Source organism: Palaemon carinicauda, chromosome 27 (assembly GCF_036898095.1).
Source record: "Palaemon carinicauda isolate YSFRI2023 chromosome 27, ASM3689809v2, whole genome shotgun sequence".
Lineage (NCBI taxonomy): Eukaryota > Metazoa > Arthropoda > Malacostraca > Decapoda > Palaemonidae > Palaemon > Palaemon carinicauda.
In genome coordinates this window covers 42322841-42340340 of record NC_090751.1, presented here as the reverse complement: position 1 = coordinate 42340340, position 17500 = coordinate 42322841, and the positions used below count along the sequence as shown (strand labels likewise).

Below are 17500 nucleotides of genomic sequence, written 5' to 3'. Positions count from 1 at the left end.
GAACCAGTCGGTTGTAGTTAGGAAAGGAGGAGGGGATGGAAGGATTGAATATGTGTATGTTTGTGCGTATGTGTGTATATCTATCTATAGTCTATTTTTTATAGCGGTGAATATTTGCACTTGACTCACAGGGGTGCCCTTTTAGCTCGGAAAGGTTCCTGATACCTGATTGGTCGGAAGTATTTTTGTCCGAACACCTTCATTGTTCTCGAATGATTACCAAGTAATGTGAATCGAAACTTATTTATCAACCTATATTTCTCCATCATATATATGTTTTGTCAATAAACAATGTGAAAGAATAAATATATTATAAAGAATCGTCTTGGTAAGTCTAAATTTAATAACACAATCCGCCGAAGTCAACGACAGCAGCTGCTTTTCGGATGCACGCTTTGTAATTTTGTAATTTTTCACATATTTTAACGCAAATTGGGATAGATTGCACTCAGCATAAGTTAAACATGTTATTATAAACTTTCTTTGAATCCCAGAACTTACCAAAAACATGGAATTAATAAAACCAGATATTTGTGAAAACTTATGGGGAGGTGAAAGAACAGCCTCTAGCGGCCTGGAGGAAAAACGATCCCTTCTGACTCGTAGACGCAGTTTGTTTTTTTCTTAAGTAATATAGTTCGGCCTATTCCTTTCAGTTTAAATAGTCTTACATTGTTTCTTTTCGTATTATTTTGCTTAGTATTTTCCCACATTCCTGTTCCTCACCGAATATCTATCTATTTTCCCCGATATCCCTTCTTTCATATAGGCCTATGTGATATCCACAATACGATTCCTTATGTTTTTCACCTTACGTCAGTAAGCATGTAAATAATAATAACAACATAAATTTTATGCTGTGTAGCAAGTATAACCTATTCTGTAAACCTGATATTAAGCATAGTATTTTTTTATTCCCGCCTCTACACTATTTTAATGAGACTAGCACGCGCTTCCCTTCAAGCCATCACTTTCGACAGAGGATAAGAAATAAGGAATATCCCATATATGAAAGAAGGGATATCGGGGAAAATAGATAGATATTCGGTGAGGAACAGGAATGTGGGAAAATACTAAGCAAAATAATACGAGGAGAAACAATGTAAGACTATCTAAACTGAAAGGAATAGGCCGAACTATATTACGAAAGAAAAAAACAAACTGCGTCTACGAGTCAGAATGGATCGTTTTTTCCGCCAGGCCGCTAGAGGCTGTTCTTTTACCTCCCCATAAGTTTTCACAAATATTGGGTTTTATTAATTCCATGTGTTTGGTAAGTTCTGGTATTCAAAGAAACTTTATAATAACATGTTTAACTTATGCTGAGTGCAATCTATCCCAATTTGCGTTAAAATATGTGAAAAATTACAAAATTACAAAGCGTGCATCCGAAAACAAGCTGCTGTCGTTGACTTCGGCGGATTGTGTTATTAAATTTAGACTTACCAAGACGATTCTTTATAATATATTTATTTTTTCACATTGTTTATTGACTAAACATATATCTGATGGAGAAATATAGGTTAATAAATAAGTTTCGATTCATATTACTTGGTAATCATTCGAGAACAATGAAGGTGTTCGGACAAAAATACTTCCGACCAATCAGGTATCAGGAACCTTTCCGAGCTAAAAGGGCATCCCTGTGAGTCAAGTGCAAATATGCACCGCTATAAAAAATAGAGTATAGATATTTAGACTTCGTTTTTGACGGCTCGGTTATACACACACACACATACACACACACACACACACACACACACACATATATATATATATATATATATATATATATATATATATATATATATATATATATATATATATATATATATATATATGTGTGTGTGTATATATATATATATATATATATATATATATATATATATATATATATATATATATATATATATGGGTGTCTGTATATATATATATATATATATATATATATATATATATATATATATATATATATATATGTATATATATATATATATATATATATATATATATATATATATATATATATATATATATATATATATATATATCTCGTTTGAAGAGAATGAATTTGTCTTCTTGAATTTCTTCGTAGTGAAAAGTAAAACCTTTGAATGAATTTTTTTTACTCTCTCTCTCTCTCTCTCTCTCTCTCTCTCTCTCTCTCTCTCTCTCTCTCTCTCTCTCTCTCTCTCTCTCTCTCTCTCTCCTTCTTCATGTAGAATTGAAGTCTGGCATTCCTATTCTCCGATCTTTGTCTCTATTAGATTCTTTTTTCATTCGTCTCACTTATTAGAAGTGACGTCCATCAGAGGTAAAATCCTCTTGTGGTTGCCATCAGATATATTCGTTTCCAGCGCAATGTTATGAACAGCAAAGTCGTACTATACACTTTGCTTGTCTTGCAATTGCAATATATACAAATACATGCTGATAAATATACACTGTGATACACAAGAAAGGTTAGAAGAAGAAAAGAATAACCTCGAACTTAGCTTTTTCAATGAGACGCTCAGTTTTTTACAGAGGGTGTAAGGTAACCCCTTAATGTGTGTTGTAAGTTTCCTTATCAAATTGGGGAAAGTTAAAGGAACATTAACTTTTAAGCGTATAGAACTCTCCTGGGATATTTCATCAAAGGCTACTCAGAATTGCTCAAAACAAATTAAAACAATTTTGTCGGCCGAAAGCCTCATTATACTATGTCTAATGAGATGTTCCGATCAATCAAGTTGAATATTTTTAGTTAGATCAGCATTTGGAGGGTTGGTACCTTTATCCCAAATATCAGAGCTTAGGTTTCAAATGCAATATGTTTTTACGATCCCCAGAAGCTAACTGGAATAGCTTTTACATCCCCCAGTTAAAAAGATAAGATAAAATTAAAAGTACATGTAAAAATCACCATTTTGATTTCATACTAACATACTAAGTAATACAGGAACGTTAACTGATAAGTATAGAGACGACTGGCGAAATCTAACCGAGGACTTTTGCGTCAATAGGCGTGGGAGAAGAAGGTGATGACAATGATGATGACGATAAATAAGATGAAGAATACATCGAAAAACAGAAACGGAAAATCGATGAAAATACTTTCGAGACTAACTCTCTGGTAAAAAATAATTGGAGCTTTCTAGAATATGAACTGGAAATCTTAAAAGGTAAAATATCTAAACCTCTATTCATTACTAGTAAAAAACAATGTATAAATTCATTATCAGGATCCGGGACCCTGGTAGTTTAACGATTACCTCATTTCTTGTAAACACATCATGTCATCATCTACTATTACCAAGTAACATTTTTTATATTATTATTATTATTATTATTATTATTATTATTATTATTATTATTATTATTATTATTTGAATTTTGATACCCTTGGAGATAGACAAGGGTATCCAAATTCAAATTTTCTTTCTCTTTAGAATCCATGTATTGTAAATTTATTATTATTATTATTATTATTATTATTATTATTATTATTATTATTATTATTATTATTATTATTATTATTATTTCTAATGATGTTACTGTACACACTCACTAACTGTGACACAGATGCATAAATATTATGTGTGAATACATACATACATACATATATATATATATATAGAGAGAGAGAGAGAGAGAGAGAGAGAGAGAGAGAGAGAGAGAGAGAGAGAGAGAGAGAGATGTATACATGTATATATATAAACATATATATATATATATATATATATATATATATATATATATATATATATATATATATATATATATATATATATATATAAGTGTGTGTGTAAAATTTACCAAAAGTAAAGCCTTTACTCCTATCATTTACAATAGTGATCGTCGTAATCTTCCCTGTTAGTACCTGGACAGTTCATTATTTCACTCGAACTAACATGAAAGGCATCCTAGTTAATGGGCAATATCATGGGTTCTTTTCACACAACTAATCACTGGAGCGTAAGGAGATGTTATTAAAACCCAACAATATGACAGAAAAAGCATAGATGGTTGATATTTTTGTAAAGGTTTTCTACCCCAGCAGTTGAAAGGATTCTGCATCCTGAAAGTAAATCTACCAAGCTTCCCACACATACACACACACACACACATATATATATATATATATATATATATATATATATATATATATATATATATATATATATATATATAAAATATACATTTATATATATAAATATATATATACAGTATATATATATATTTATATATATATATATATATATATATATATATATATATATATATATATATATATATACAGTATGTATCATATATAGATAGGTGTGTTTATGTGACTATATAATAAAGATTTTTTCTATGTTCATAGTTTTCATTAGAGATTTTGCCGTAAAATGTTGTACTTTTTCTTATTTACTGTTCGTCGAATATCTATGGCAAGTTGAAAACTCTTTGTATTGCCTTCCATGGTGAGAGTTACTTTTAACTAGAGTACTAGACTATAATTCTTTCATAGTAGCGTACAGGTACGTTTTTAAAACACTACTCTTACTGAATATATTCCTTCCCTCACAGGGTTATTTTTCCCTGTTAGAGCCCTTGGTCTTATAGCATCCTTCTTTTCCAACTAGGTTGTAGCCTAGCTTGTAAAAAAAAAAATAAAAAAAAATAAAAAAAAGGTAATAATAATAACAATAATAATAATAATAATAATAATAATAATAATAATAATAATAATAATAAAATACTTACAGTAATTGGATCGCACAAATAAAATATCATATTATTTATAACTTCTAAACGGCCTAGTATGATCGTAGCTTGACTAGAAATGACTTCGCGGTTAAATGAGAAGGAATCCTAATTGAACAGTAATGTGTAAATTAAATAATGTAAATTATAACTATGAGTGGTAAGGCACATGAACTTTATTTTTGATGGTAATCATCGAAATTGACGAGATAATTTTTGGCTATTTTATATACACACATAATCAAGAACCAGAAGTTTAAAGGGGTTGATTTCTTAAGCAAAGTTTTGATTTTTTCCATTAACAGTAGAATTAATCAATATCCTAAAAAGAATTGTACACTCCTTTATTAAGAACCGTTTTCTCGCTTTTTTAGAAGTGATCGGTTAAGATTCGCCCGGCTAGAGGGGTTGTAAAAACTATTCGGTAATTTGAAATAGTATATATTGTGAAGATGTAAAACGGGTATCTAAAACTTTTGAAATCAAATCACTTGTGTGTTTCACCATTACTATGTAATCATTATCCACTTACACGTCACGGGATAGCCAATCGAAGCAATTTACGCCAGAAGCCTCTTAAATTGACATCCCTCTATGATGAATTGTTCAGTGGCTACTTTCTTCTTGGTAAGGGTAGAAGAGACTCTTTAGCTATGGTAAGCAGCTCTTCTAGGAGAAGGACACTCCAAAATCAAACCATTGTTCTCTAGTCTTGGATAGTGCAATAGCCTCTGCACCATGGTCTTTCACTATCATGGGTTAGAGTTCTCTTGCTTGAGGGTACACTTGGGCACACTATTCTTTCTTATTTCTCTTCCTCATGTTTTGTTAAAGTTTTAATAGTTTACATAAGAGATATTTGTTTCATTATTATTCTTAAAATATTTATTTTTTCATTGTTTCCTCACTGGGCTCTTTTCCCTGTTGGAGCCCCTAGGCTTATAGCACTCTGCCTTTCCAACTAGGTTTGTAGCTTAGCAATTAATAATAATAATAATAATAATAATAATAATAATAATAATAATAATAAAAGTGGTTTCCCGCTTCGAATACTGGAGGATGCCCGACATTGTCTTCAACCTTTTGTAATTAACGTTAGTTTGGAATGTCTACTTCTCTCCTGGAGAAGTTTGATGACTTTGTTTGCTCCGTTGGATCCAGACAAAACGGCCAATGTGCTCTTTTTGTGTATATGTAAATTTACCTGAACTGGTGCAATGTTGTTATACTGATCATACCATCAGGACAAAGGGCACTAGATAAAGTATATTTTCATGTATAATTTACATACATAATGAAAAGATTTATAAATATTTTCATCCATAACCTGTAACATTGAAAAAAGAACGGATATAAGCAGTTCGGTTAAGGAAAACATGTTATATTTTGATCTGTGCCATTTTCATCTACTAAGTGAGAGAACCTAAGTTCGAAGCCTGGCTAGGACTGTTGAGCGGCACAGGCTTCCTATAAACCCACACACTCACGCGAGATCAATTTCCCAAGAAATCTATTATGCCTGTTTTAATTAAAGAAACCCTATTGTGTACCTGGTAGATAATAGCTAACCTAGGGATTTCCAGCTAGAGGGGAGAAGGTCATGTCACCAACAATTCATCGCGAATGACTTACTTGGATGAGAAAGTTAAAGCCTTTTGGAATTATAATCATGAAGTAGAAAAACGTCCTGTATGCCTGTTAGTGTGTAAGTACGTTGTGATAAGTGTAAATTCTATGTATTTACGTACAGTTGGACTCAGCAATTCCTGGCACACCTGGCTCTGAGGAAATTCACCCTTTCACACCATTACTGCACGACAAGTAACCAAAACGATACTGTTGAGTGATATCACATGACCTCGTCGCTCTGTTAGAGTGTGACAGGGTGTTCCAGGAATTCATTCGTCCATCTGTACGTTTGTGAATATCCATACAATTTTCTATTAATATGGATAACAAACAAGTAAAACTGTAAAATAAATCGAAAATAGAATTGTTTTATCTTGGGTAGCGCAACCGTTACGAATCTACGGTGAGAAGGCTTTATTTGATGTTCCCCTAGATTAAGTTATATAAGCGTCTTTTATTGGATGATTGCCGGTCTTCAGAGAGCCCATTCGGTCCCCAATTCTTTGTCAAAGGACAATTCCAGAATTTTTTCTTTTTTTAATTGCAACCTCTTCTCATTCTTCTTCTCTATGGGTTAATATAGAAACAACATATTATTTTTGATATAGCGCGAAAGGTGAGTAGAAGAGAAATACTATTGGAAGCTGAGAAATGTAATTTTCTTAGGGTTTTAAGTAAATTGAGAACGATTTGCGTGAAAATGTATTATTTTATATATTACTTCATTTGAAAATTAAAACGTCCATGAGCACTAAGAAGACATTATAATAAAGTCAAATCTAGTAATGTAAAAGGGCAAGGAAAATAACGCCTCAAAGATAAAAGGCTTAATTCATACCCGACGTTTTCAATATGAAAATTAAATTTGCAGATAGTCTGAATATTACTTAACAACCATATTTTTACAAAGTTGTTAAAATCATTCAATTTCACAATGTGAAAGCAATTTACAGATTATCGACTGCTTTAGACTAGTCAGGTCTCACACCAAATCGGGCCACTGCCCAAAATTGTCTTAAAAGGGAATAGAAAGGTCTGATACTGACCTCTAGTTTAATGCTTAAAAATAGGAAAAAGAAATAATCACGCATTGTAAGTGACCATTAATTATATGAATGTTCTGTATGTCAGTTTTCAGTGACTTTTGAAACATAAATTGTATTAGAATAGACAGAATTAAAGTTTATATTATACTTCATGTGAAATCTGATCATATAAAGAAGATGAGGAGGAGAAATGGATGCAATCTTTGTAAATTTAGTGAGCATCAATCATAATAAATTTGGAAAAGTTCCCAATCATACTGCAATTATTTACTCGATATTCTTCTTATATTATGAAACTTCTTACACTCCGGTTTCACCGGCAGTAATTACCTTTGTGTTACAAAGCAGACTTAGGAAAGGGGACCGTGGATATAGAGGTAGCCTGTGGAGATAGAGGGGGGGGGGGTGCGGGCTGTGGATATAGAGGGGTCTGTGGAGAGTAGAGGGCAGCTGTGGAGATAGAGGGGGCTGTGGATATAGAAGGAGTGCTGTGGAGATAGTGGGGGGCTGTGGAGCTAGAGGGGGCTGTGGATATAGAGGGTGTCTGTGGAGATAGAGAGGTGCTGTAGAGATAGAGGGGGTCTGTGGAGATAGAGGGGGACTGTTGAGATAGAGGGGTGCTGTGGAGATAGAGTGGGCAGTGGATATAGAGTGGGCTGTGGATATAGGGGGGGGGGGTCTGTGGAGATAGAGGGGGCTGCGGAGATAGAGGGGGGCTGTGGATATAGAGGGGGTCTGTGAATTTTAGAGCGGGTTTTACGTATATGTAATCAGGAAATTGCTTAAAAGCCATAAAAAAAATAGATGATTGCCATTGTCCTAGGAGACATGTCCTTTAAGATAAAAATGGAGCAGAATCAGTGAACTTATAGTATTATTCCTAGATCACATTATCTTGATAAAAATGCCGTAAGGTAACTCAAAATCTACTTCCCATGAAATATAGAAACAAGTAAAGAAAAAAAGGTGGTAAAGAGAACTCTGTGGTAAAGTGTCAGCTACACTCAAAAGAACAGACGTGTGCTAAATATCAACCATCAATAAAAGTAAGGGACAGGAGATGAAGAGAATATTTTCAAAAAAAATTGTGAAAGATATTCTCCCGAAAAGAAAAATCTTTTTGTTGTCGGAAATGAGGGGGAAATGTCTGTGGTAACTAGCTTTTTAAAATGAACTACGAAGTCTATGTATCATTATGTGATGAAATAGATTTTGATGACTCCTGGAAACCATTCATGTGATGAAAGTAGAGTCAGAAAAAAGGCTGAAGTGTCAGTTCAAAATTCCACGATGAAGACTTTATAACGATAATGCATTGATTGAAAAATTATGCTCTAAAATAAGTCTTTTTAAAAAACTACTAATAATCTGTTATATGACTTATTAGATCCTGATACTGTTTGTATTGTGAAATTCATAACTAAAGTAACAGTCTTTCAAACTTAATCATAAATGGAGCTTCAAACGTTCTTATTGTATACGTCAAAATTTCAGTAAATGAATATTTTCAGTGAATATATATATCCCCATTAGATCATGAAATTATTCAGTATAGGGAATCTGGATCTGTTTAAACTGGAGTTCTGTAATAGGGAAAAATATTTTCATAAAAAAAAAATTATTATTTTCTTAAACAGGTTTTTAAACTCTTTTTAGAGACTACTCATGATGTATTAATAATAATAAACGCATCATTGCAACTATTTGTTTCAATTCAAATAGTTCTGTAATAGGGAAAAATATTTTCATAAAAAAACTTATTATTTTCTTAAACAGGTTTTAAAACTTTTTAGAGACTGCTTATGATGTATTAATAATAATAAACGCATCATTGCAACTATTTATTTCAATTCAAAGATCTTCCACACCGAATAGATTGATCTACCGTTAGCTTTTCTCTTATGACCTTTAGCATTAGTGAATTAATCTTTAAGCACCATTTAGCTGTTTAATCATCCTTTCAAGAACATGCACATTGATAGTCGTATTCTTTGATAAATGACGTCATACAGAAGAAAATGTTCCTCTAACAAGGATATTTTCTCTGCTATAAAGACCGTTCAAAAGAAATATGTGTTTTTATATGACTTATATATAAGGAGAACATCCCTGTAACGAATAATAACAATTTGTGAACTTTTCTGTAATGAACATTCATATTTTGCAAGTTATTCAGGAAAAAAGACCGGCTGTACTTAAAGACTTATTCTTTTTTTATGTCTTATTATAAAACATGCTTTGTATATTGCAGTGTATAGATATCTCACATTAATGATATATCTCCGTAAATACTATTTGCAATAAAGGTGTTAAGTCATTGTACGTTGAAAAAAAACTTTCTCTTTAAAGATTGTCCTAAATTAGTGAATTAGCAAACTTTAAATGTTCAATAACTTCTTTTACACTTGCTTTAATCTTGATAGTTGTAACACTCATGACATCAATTTGAAATATGCATTTTGTAGATAAATGACATCAATTTGAAATATGCATTTTGTAGATAAATGACATCAATTTGAAATATGCATTTTGTAGATAAATGACATCAATTTGAAATATGCATTTTGTAGATAAATAACATCAATTTGAAATATGCATTTTGTAGATAAGTGACATCAATTTGAAATATGCATTTTGTAGCAAGTTTAATCGATTTTGTACTCGTTTTGCATAAATGTTATTTATGCGAAATATTGACCTAATCTCTTCCTTTTTCTCCGCAGGGCCGTCGTACTAGGATGGTGGTACGCTATGGTGGGTTCAGGGCATACTCAGTCATTGCAGCTTTTGTCTTACTCCTAGGCGGATGTGTCAAATCACAAGAAGACTATTATGACAATGACGTTGAAGAGATATACGAGGTGAGTCTTTGCGAAAACTGCCAAATAATCTATAACTTGCTTAACAATGATATTGCACAAACAGATGTATTTTGGTTTTGGTAAAGGAACATATTGCATGATAAATTTATCAAGATTTAGTGGATTTGTAGTGTTTTCTGTCAAAGAGATAGATTGATGAATATGTTCATAATATCAGTAGAGATTTTTTGGATGCAATAGTGATCCAAGTATTACAAAATAATTCTGAATTATCAAGGCTCAGGCTATTTCACGATTTACATGAAACAACTTTCATATTTTTCACTTTAGATAATTTTACATCTCCTAATTTAGTCATTTGGAAAGTTACTGAAAAAAAAGTAATTAATTTTCTCTTCTTCCATTTCCAGGGAAATGACGGGCAGTTTGAACCACAATCAAGTTATGGCTGGGATTATGGAAAGCGACATAACGATTATGTATTTGGACTTGGCAAGAGAAGTCCAGGATATTCATTCGGTCTTGGGAAAAGAGATAGAGCATATTCTTTCGGACTGGGCAAGAGAGAAGGAATGTACGCCTTTGGCCTTGGAAAGAAGTCTGGTACCTACAACTTCGGTTTAGGGAAGCGTAGTGCCCGGGAAGCCATGCCAGAGGACTTCAACAGCAGTCAGCCATCGGAATCATCCACCATAAGAACCAAGAGGGAAGCAATTCCTGATCAAGAAATAGACGAGGACAAGAGGGGCCAATATGCATTTGGCCTGGGAAAGAGAGAAGACGAAGAAAAAAGATCGAAAGACTTTAGTTTTGGGTTGGGGAAGAGGGTTACAGATGATGAAAAAAGAGATCGATCATATTCCTTTGGACTAGGTAAGAGAGAATCTGATTCGGATATAGATAAAAAGTCCCAACAATATGCTTTTGGTCTAGGCAAAAGGGATTATGATCAAGATACCAGTGTCCAAGACGTAGATAATACCAAATCGGACTCAGATCTTGAGAAAAGGCCGCAGCAATATGCATTTGGACTTGGTAAACGTGAAAATTATTTTGTTAAAAGGCCTAACCACTACGCTTTTGGCCTTGGAAAAAGGGAAGATTTTGATCTTGATAAAAGACCTAAGAGCTATGCTTTTGGACTAGGAAAACGTAATTCTGATATTACTACTAGGGCTGGACAATACGCCTTTGGTCTTGGAAAGAGAAATTCTGATCTAGATTTAAACAAGAGACCCCAACATTATGCATTTGGTCTCGGCAAAAGGGCCCTTGACTTTGACTTGGAAAAACGACCTCAAAATTATGCTTTTGGACTGGGCAAAAGGGAATCCGACCTGGAAAAAAGACCCCAGCATTATGCATTTGGACTTGGTAAGCGAGAATCTGATACTGACCTACAAAAGAGACCCCAGCATTACGCCTTTGGGCTTGGTAAAAGGGAATCAGACTTGGATTTGGAAAAAAGACCTCAACACTACGCATTTGGACTCGGGAAAAGAGATTCCGACATTGACTTAGGCAAAAGGCCCCAACATTATGCTTTTGGCCTTGGAAAGAGAGAATCCGACCTTGATTTGGACAAAAGACCCCAGCACTATGCGTTTGGGCTTGGAAAACGAGATATCGATGATGAATTCAACAAACGGGCACAGCAGTATGCCTTCGGTTTAGGAAAACGATTACCTGACAATGATGCTGGCCGTATGTATTCTTTTGGCCTAGGAAAACGGTCTGGGGAATATGATTCCATATTTGACGATGAAGATGAAGATTACGAAATATATGATGACGAAGAAGATGAAGACAATGTTGATCTTGATGATGAAGAGGATGAAGATTTAGCAGAGTACCAGGAACAATTAAAGCGAGCATCATCCTACGGATTTGGACTGGGTAAACGCGCTGGCCATTATGCCTTTGGACTTGGCAAAAGAGGTCCCTATTCTTTCGGTCTTGGAAAGCGTTCTCCTTATGCCTTCGGTTTAGGAAAGAGACCAGATGCTTATTCCTTTGGATTAGGAAAAAGGTCCAGAACATATCAATTTGGCCTAGGAAAACGAGCGGGTCAATATGCATTTGGCCTGGGAAAACGTGAAAATCAGTATGCCTTTGGCTTGGGTAAAAAAGCCGGACATTACTCTTTTGGCCTTGGAAAACGATCTAGTCCATACGCTTTTGGATTAGGAAAGAAATCATCTAGTCCATACGCTTTTGGATTAGGAAAGAAATCATCTAGCCCGTATGCTTTTGGACTAGGTAAGAAATCAAGCCCGTATGCATTTGGCCTAGGAAAGAGGTCAGGACCGTATCAATTTGGTCTGGGTAAAAGATCAGGTCCCTTCACCGACGATGTTGGCGCACGCGACGGCGACACCTTCTCCTCTTTAACTGCTCTAGGTAGACGCTCGGGGTCCTATTCCTTCGGTCTCGGCAAGAGAGTTCCTGGTTCTTACGGCTTCGGAATCGGAAAGCGAGAGACTACAGACGATAAGCAAGAACTCCAAGACCTAGAACCAAATGGATCTTCCTAGGCGTTTCCTATAGATGCATGGCTCATGATTGAGCCGACATATACATATTTTTAGTTTTCATTAAGAAACCGATTAATTTTTTAGTGTTTTCATGGGACATGTTAATTAGTGCACTCCTTACGACGAACTCGGTTCCAGTTCAATGCCCTATATATATATATATATATATATATATATATATATATATATATATATATATATATATATATATATATATATATATATATATATATATATCATAGCAGCAAATGTTAGTTTTAATGATGATCTGAAACTCGCACGTGTCGATTTACTTTATATAAAGATAGCGTCATATTTTTCCATTAAATGCCTTTTGAATTCTTTCTTATGACATCAAACGGATAGTGAACTTGTGTCCCTGTAATTCAGCAAGTCTAAGGAGTGTGCTAGGTTCAATTAGCATCATTTCATTGAGAAAAATCGCTAAAATGATAAAACAACAAAAAAATGTGTAAAGCATTGCATTGGTTTTTGGCAATATGTCATTAAAAATAGAGATGTTAAACATATTTCAATAAAACCTTTATTGCTAATTGAAAGTAATTCTATTGTTTATTTAATAATAATTATTATGGTGCTCAAGTCTATCTGAATCTTCTGGGATGTATTTTGTTTATCAGTATATACGCAGATATCTATATATATAAATGAATAAATAAATGGGTTTATAATCTGAGATCTTTAAATTCTTGAAATCTCATACGATACCTTACATAATATTTACAGGAGCCAGAAATCTAATGTGAAATTACTAAGACATGCTTAAAGAAATGTAAAAGCATATATACTACTTATCGTTGATGGATGGTTTATCATAATTGAAATTGCCTCTTTTGAAGAAGACAAATTAAAATTAGATTTTGCAAAAGAAAATAAAATCACCTGATGAAAACCCTCAAATCATTGCTTTCCTCTGCTAAACAATACTTACAACATATGTACGATTGCATATGTTTTGGTGTCTAGTATATGTGAGGCAATATATATCTGTTTATAGAAATGTTTATGCATATAATTCTTTAACATTGATTACTGATTCAATGCATATTCCTCTTTTGATAGATCTTTAAACGAGGGTATTTATGTTTAATGATAGCTTAAGAAATTCCTCCCAGATCAGTAAAAAGATAAAATGATCATTTGATGGTTATCATTAAGATTACAGTTGGTGTCGATTGACTCTTGAGAAGGCAGTGGATCAGCCGTTTTCTTTCTGTCAGTAGGGCATTAAGATTAAGGGACAAAACTACTTGTGAGAATTAATATCATCTATAATATGCAAATACATTCAGCTGGGCTCAACAAAGCACTAGAAGAGTTAGAAGAACCAGACCTACATGGCTAAGGATTATGAAGAGCGAAGTAGGAGATGATGAATGGAGAAGTATTGAATTAAAAGCTCAAGATAGAGACGACTGGCGAAATCTTGCCGAAGCCCTTTGCGTCAATGGCGTAGGAGGAGATGATGATAATATGCAAAAATTGTTTACCGCTAGGATGATGATATCAACTTAAAAAGAAAAGGGTTTTATTAAATTGAATGACCGAAAGATGGATTGTAAAATAGTCGAAAAAGATAGTTTTCTGTCAAACACCAAAATTATAAGAAACTCTATCATAAGAGGCGTATTTTTCAACGAAAGTTTCGGAAAAAATTGGATTAAAGGTTGGTAGAAAAGTGTTATTCTGTACAAATAAAGAAAGAAAACACACTTGAATATACTTTAGGCATTTTGAGAGGAAAACATCCTTCTGATACATAGACAGTAAAGAAATGAGTACAGTGTTACCATTACATAAGGAGAAATTAATAGGAGGCATGTCACATGTTCAACTGATCACCATTGTCAGTAATTCTACTAGATTCAATCTTCTTGCTTTTTCTAGACTGCTTCCTAATCTTCCCCAGATCTGATTAGACCAGAGCTGTTTGTCATTTGGGGAGAGCAAATAACTATAATGGATCGCATCAGTTGCTTATTGTTTGGAAATGATGATCAAACTGATAAAGACTAAAGACGAGGAATCTAGAACACAGATTTGTTAATTTTAAGACATGGTATGTCCTCCTAGAATTTAGAGAAGCTACGTACTTATTAGATAGGAGTTTTTGTATGGATATGTTGAAGGCAAAACTTAAAATCTTTGCTAATAATATCTACTGTGTTGTGACTAAAGCATATGATCTCAAAAAGGCCATAACAAGTAGTTGGTTGCCTTTTTTTATGAACACTGACTACCAGAATCACTTTTTTTTATGAACACTGATTACTAGAATCACTTTTTTTATGAACACTGACCAACAGAATCACTTTTTTTATGAACACTGACTACCAGAATCACTTTTTTAATGAACACTGACTACCAGAATCCCTTTTTTTATGAACACTGACTACCAGAATCCCTTTTTTATGAACACTGACTACCAGAATCACTTTTTTTATGAACACTGACTACCAGAATCACTTTTTTTATGAACACTGACTACCAGAATCACTTTTTTTTATGAACACTGACTACCAGAATCCCTTTTTTATGAACACTGACTACCAGAATCACTTTTTTTATGAACACTGACTACCAGAATCACTTTTTTTATGAACACTGACTACCAGAATCACTTTTTTTATGAACACTGACTACCAGAATCCCTTTTTTATGAACACTGACTACCAGAATCACTTTTTTTATGAACACTGACTACCAGAATCACTTTTTTTATGAACACTGACTACCAGAATCACTTTTTTTATGAACACTGACTACCAGAATCACTTTTTTTATGAACACTGACTACCAGAATCACTTTTTTTATGAACACTGACTACCAGAATCACTTTTTTTATGAACTGACTACCAGAATAACTTTTTTTATGAACACTGACTACCAGAATCACATTTTTTTATGAACTGACTACCAGAATCACTTTTTTTATGAACACTGACTACCAGAATCACTTTTTTATGAACACTGACTACCAGAATCACTTTTTTTATGAACACTGACTACCAGAATCACATTTTTATGAACACTGACTACCAGAATCACTTTTTTATGAACACTGACTACCAGAATCACTTTTTTTTATGAACACTGACCACCAGAATCACTTTTTTTATGAACACTGACTACCAGAATCACTTTTTTTATGAACACTGACTACCAGAATCACTTTTTTTTATGAACACTAAACTACCAGAATCACTTTTTTTATGAACACTGACTACCAGAATCACTTTTTTTATGAACACTGACTACCAGAATCACATTTTTTTATGAACTGACTTCCAGAATCCCTTTTTTTATGAACACTGACTACCAGAATCACTTTTTTTTATGAACACTGACTACCAGAATCCCTTTTTTAATGAACACTGACTACCAGAATCACTTTTTTTATGAACACTGACTACCAGAATCCCTTTTTTTATGAACACTGACTACCAGAATCCCTTTTTTTATGAACACTGACTACCAGAATCACTTTTTTTATGAACACTGACTACCAGAATCCCTTTTTTAATGAACACTGACTACCAGAATCACTTTTTTTATGAACACTGACTACCAGAATCACTTTTTTTATGAACACTGACTACCAGAATCCCTTTTTTAATGAACACTGACTACCAGAATCCCTTTTTTTTATGAACACTGACTACCAGAATCCCTTTTTTTATGAACACTGACTACCAGAATCACTTTTTTTTATGAACACTGATTACTAGAATCACTTTTTTTATGAACACTGACTACCAGAATCCCTTTTTTTATGAACACTGACTACCAGAATCACTTTTTTAATGAACACTGACTACCAGAATCACTTTTTTTATGAACACTGACTACCAGAATCACTTTTTTTATGAACACTGACTACCAGAATCACTTTTTTAATGAACACTGACTACCAGAATCACTTTTTTTATGAACACTGACTACCAGAATCACTTTTTTTATGAACACTGACTACCAGAATCACTTTTTTTATGAACACTGACTACCAGAATCCCTTTTTTTATGAACACTGACTACTAGAATCCCTTTTTTTATGAACACTGACTACCAGAATCACTTTTTTTATGAACACTGACTACCAGAATCCCTTTTTTTTATGAACACTGACTACCAGAATCCCTTTTTTTATGAACACTAAACTACCAGAATCACTTTTTTTATGAACACTGACTACCGGAATCACTTTTTTTATGAACACTGACTACCGGAATCACTTTTTTTTATGAACACTAAACTACCAGAATCACTTTTTTTATGAACACTGACTACCGGAATCACTTTTTTATGAACACTGACTACCGGAATCACTTTTTTTATGAACACTGACTACCAGAATCACATTTTTATGAACACTGACTACCAGAATCACTTTTTTTATGAACACTGACTACCAGAATCACATTTTTATGAACACTGACTACCAGAATCACTTTTTTTATGAACACTGACCACCAGAATCACTTTTTTTATGAACACTGACTACCAGAATCACTTTTTTTATGAACACTGACTACCAGAATCACTTTTTTTATGAACACTGACCACCAGAATCACTTTTTTTATGAACACTGACTACCAGAATCACTTTTTTTATGAACACTGACCACCAGAATCACTTTTTTTATGAACACTGACTACCAGAATCACTTTTTTTATGAACACTGACTACCAGAATCACTTTTTTTATGAACACTGACT

At 33.3% G+C, this 17500-nt stretch overlaps 1 protein-coding gene across 1 annotated transcript in view; it reads left to right on the top strand.

The window, feature by feature from the left end:
• The window catches only part of AstA (allatostatin A), a 227650-nt gene extending 214194 nt beyond the window's left edge, over positions 1–13456 (top strand). The window contains exons 2-3 of the mRNA XM_068351054.1: positions 10130–10267; positions 10639–13456. Coding sequence (XP_068207155.1) covers positions 10145–10267; positions 10639–12762 — 2247 coding nt within the window. The 5' untranslated portion in view covers positions 10130–10144 and the 3' untranslated portion in view covers positions 12763–13456. The remainder of the gene's footprint in view (positions 1–10129; positions 10268–10638) is intronic.
• The last annotated feature ends 4044 nt before the right edge of the window (positions 13457–17500 follow it).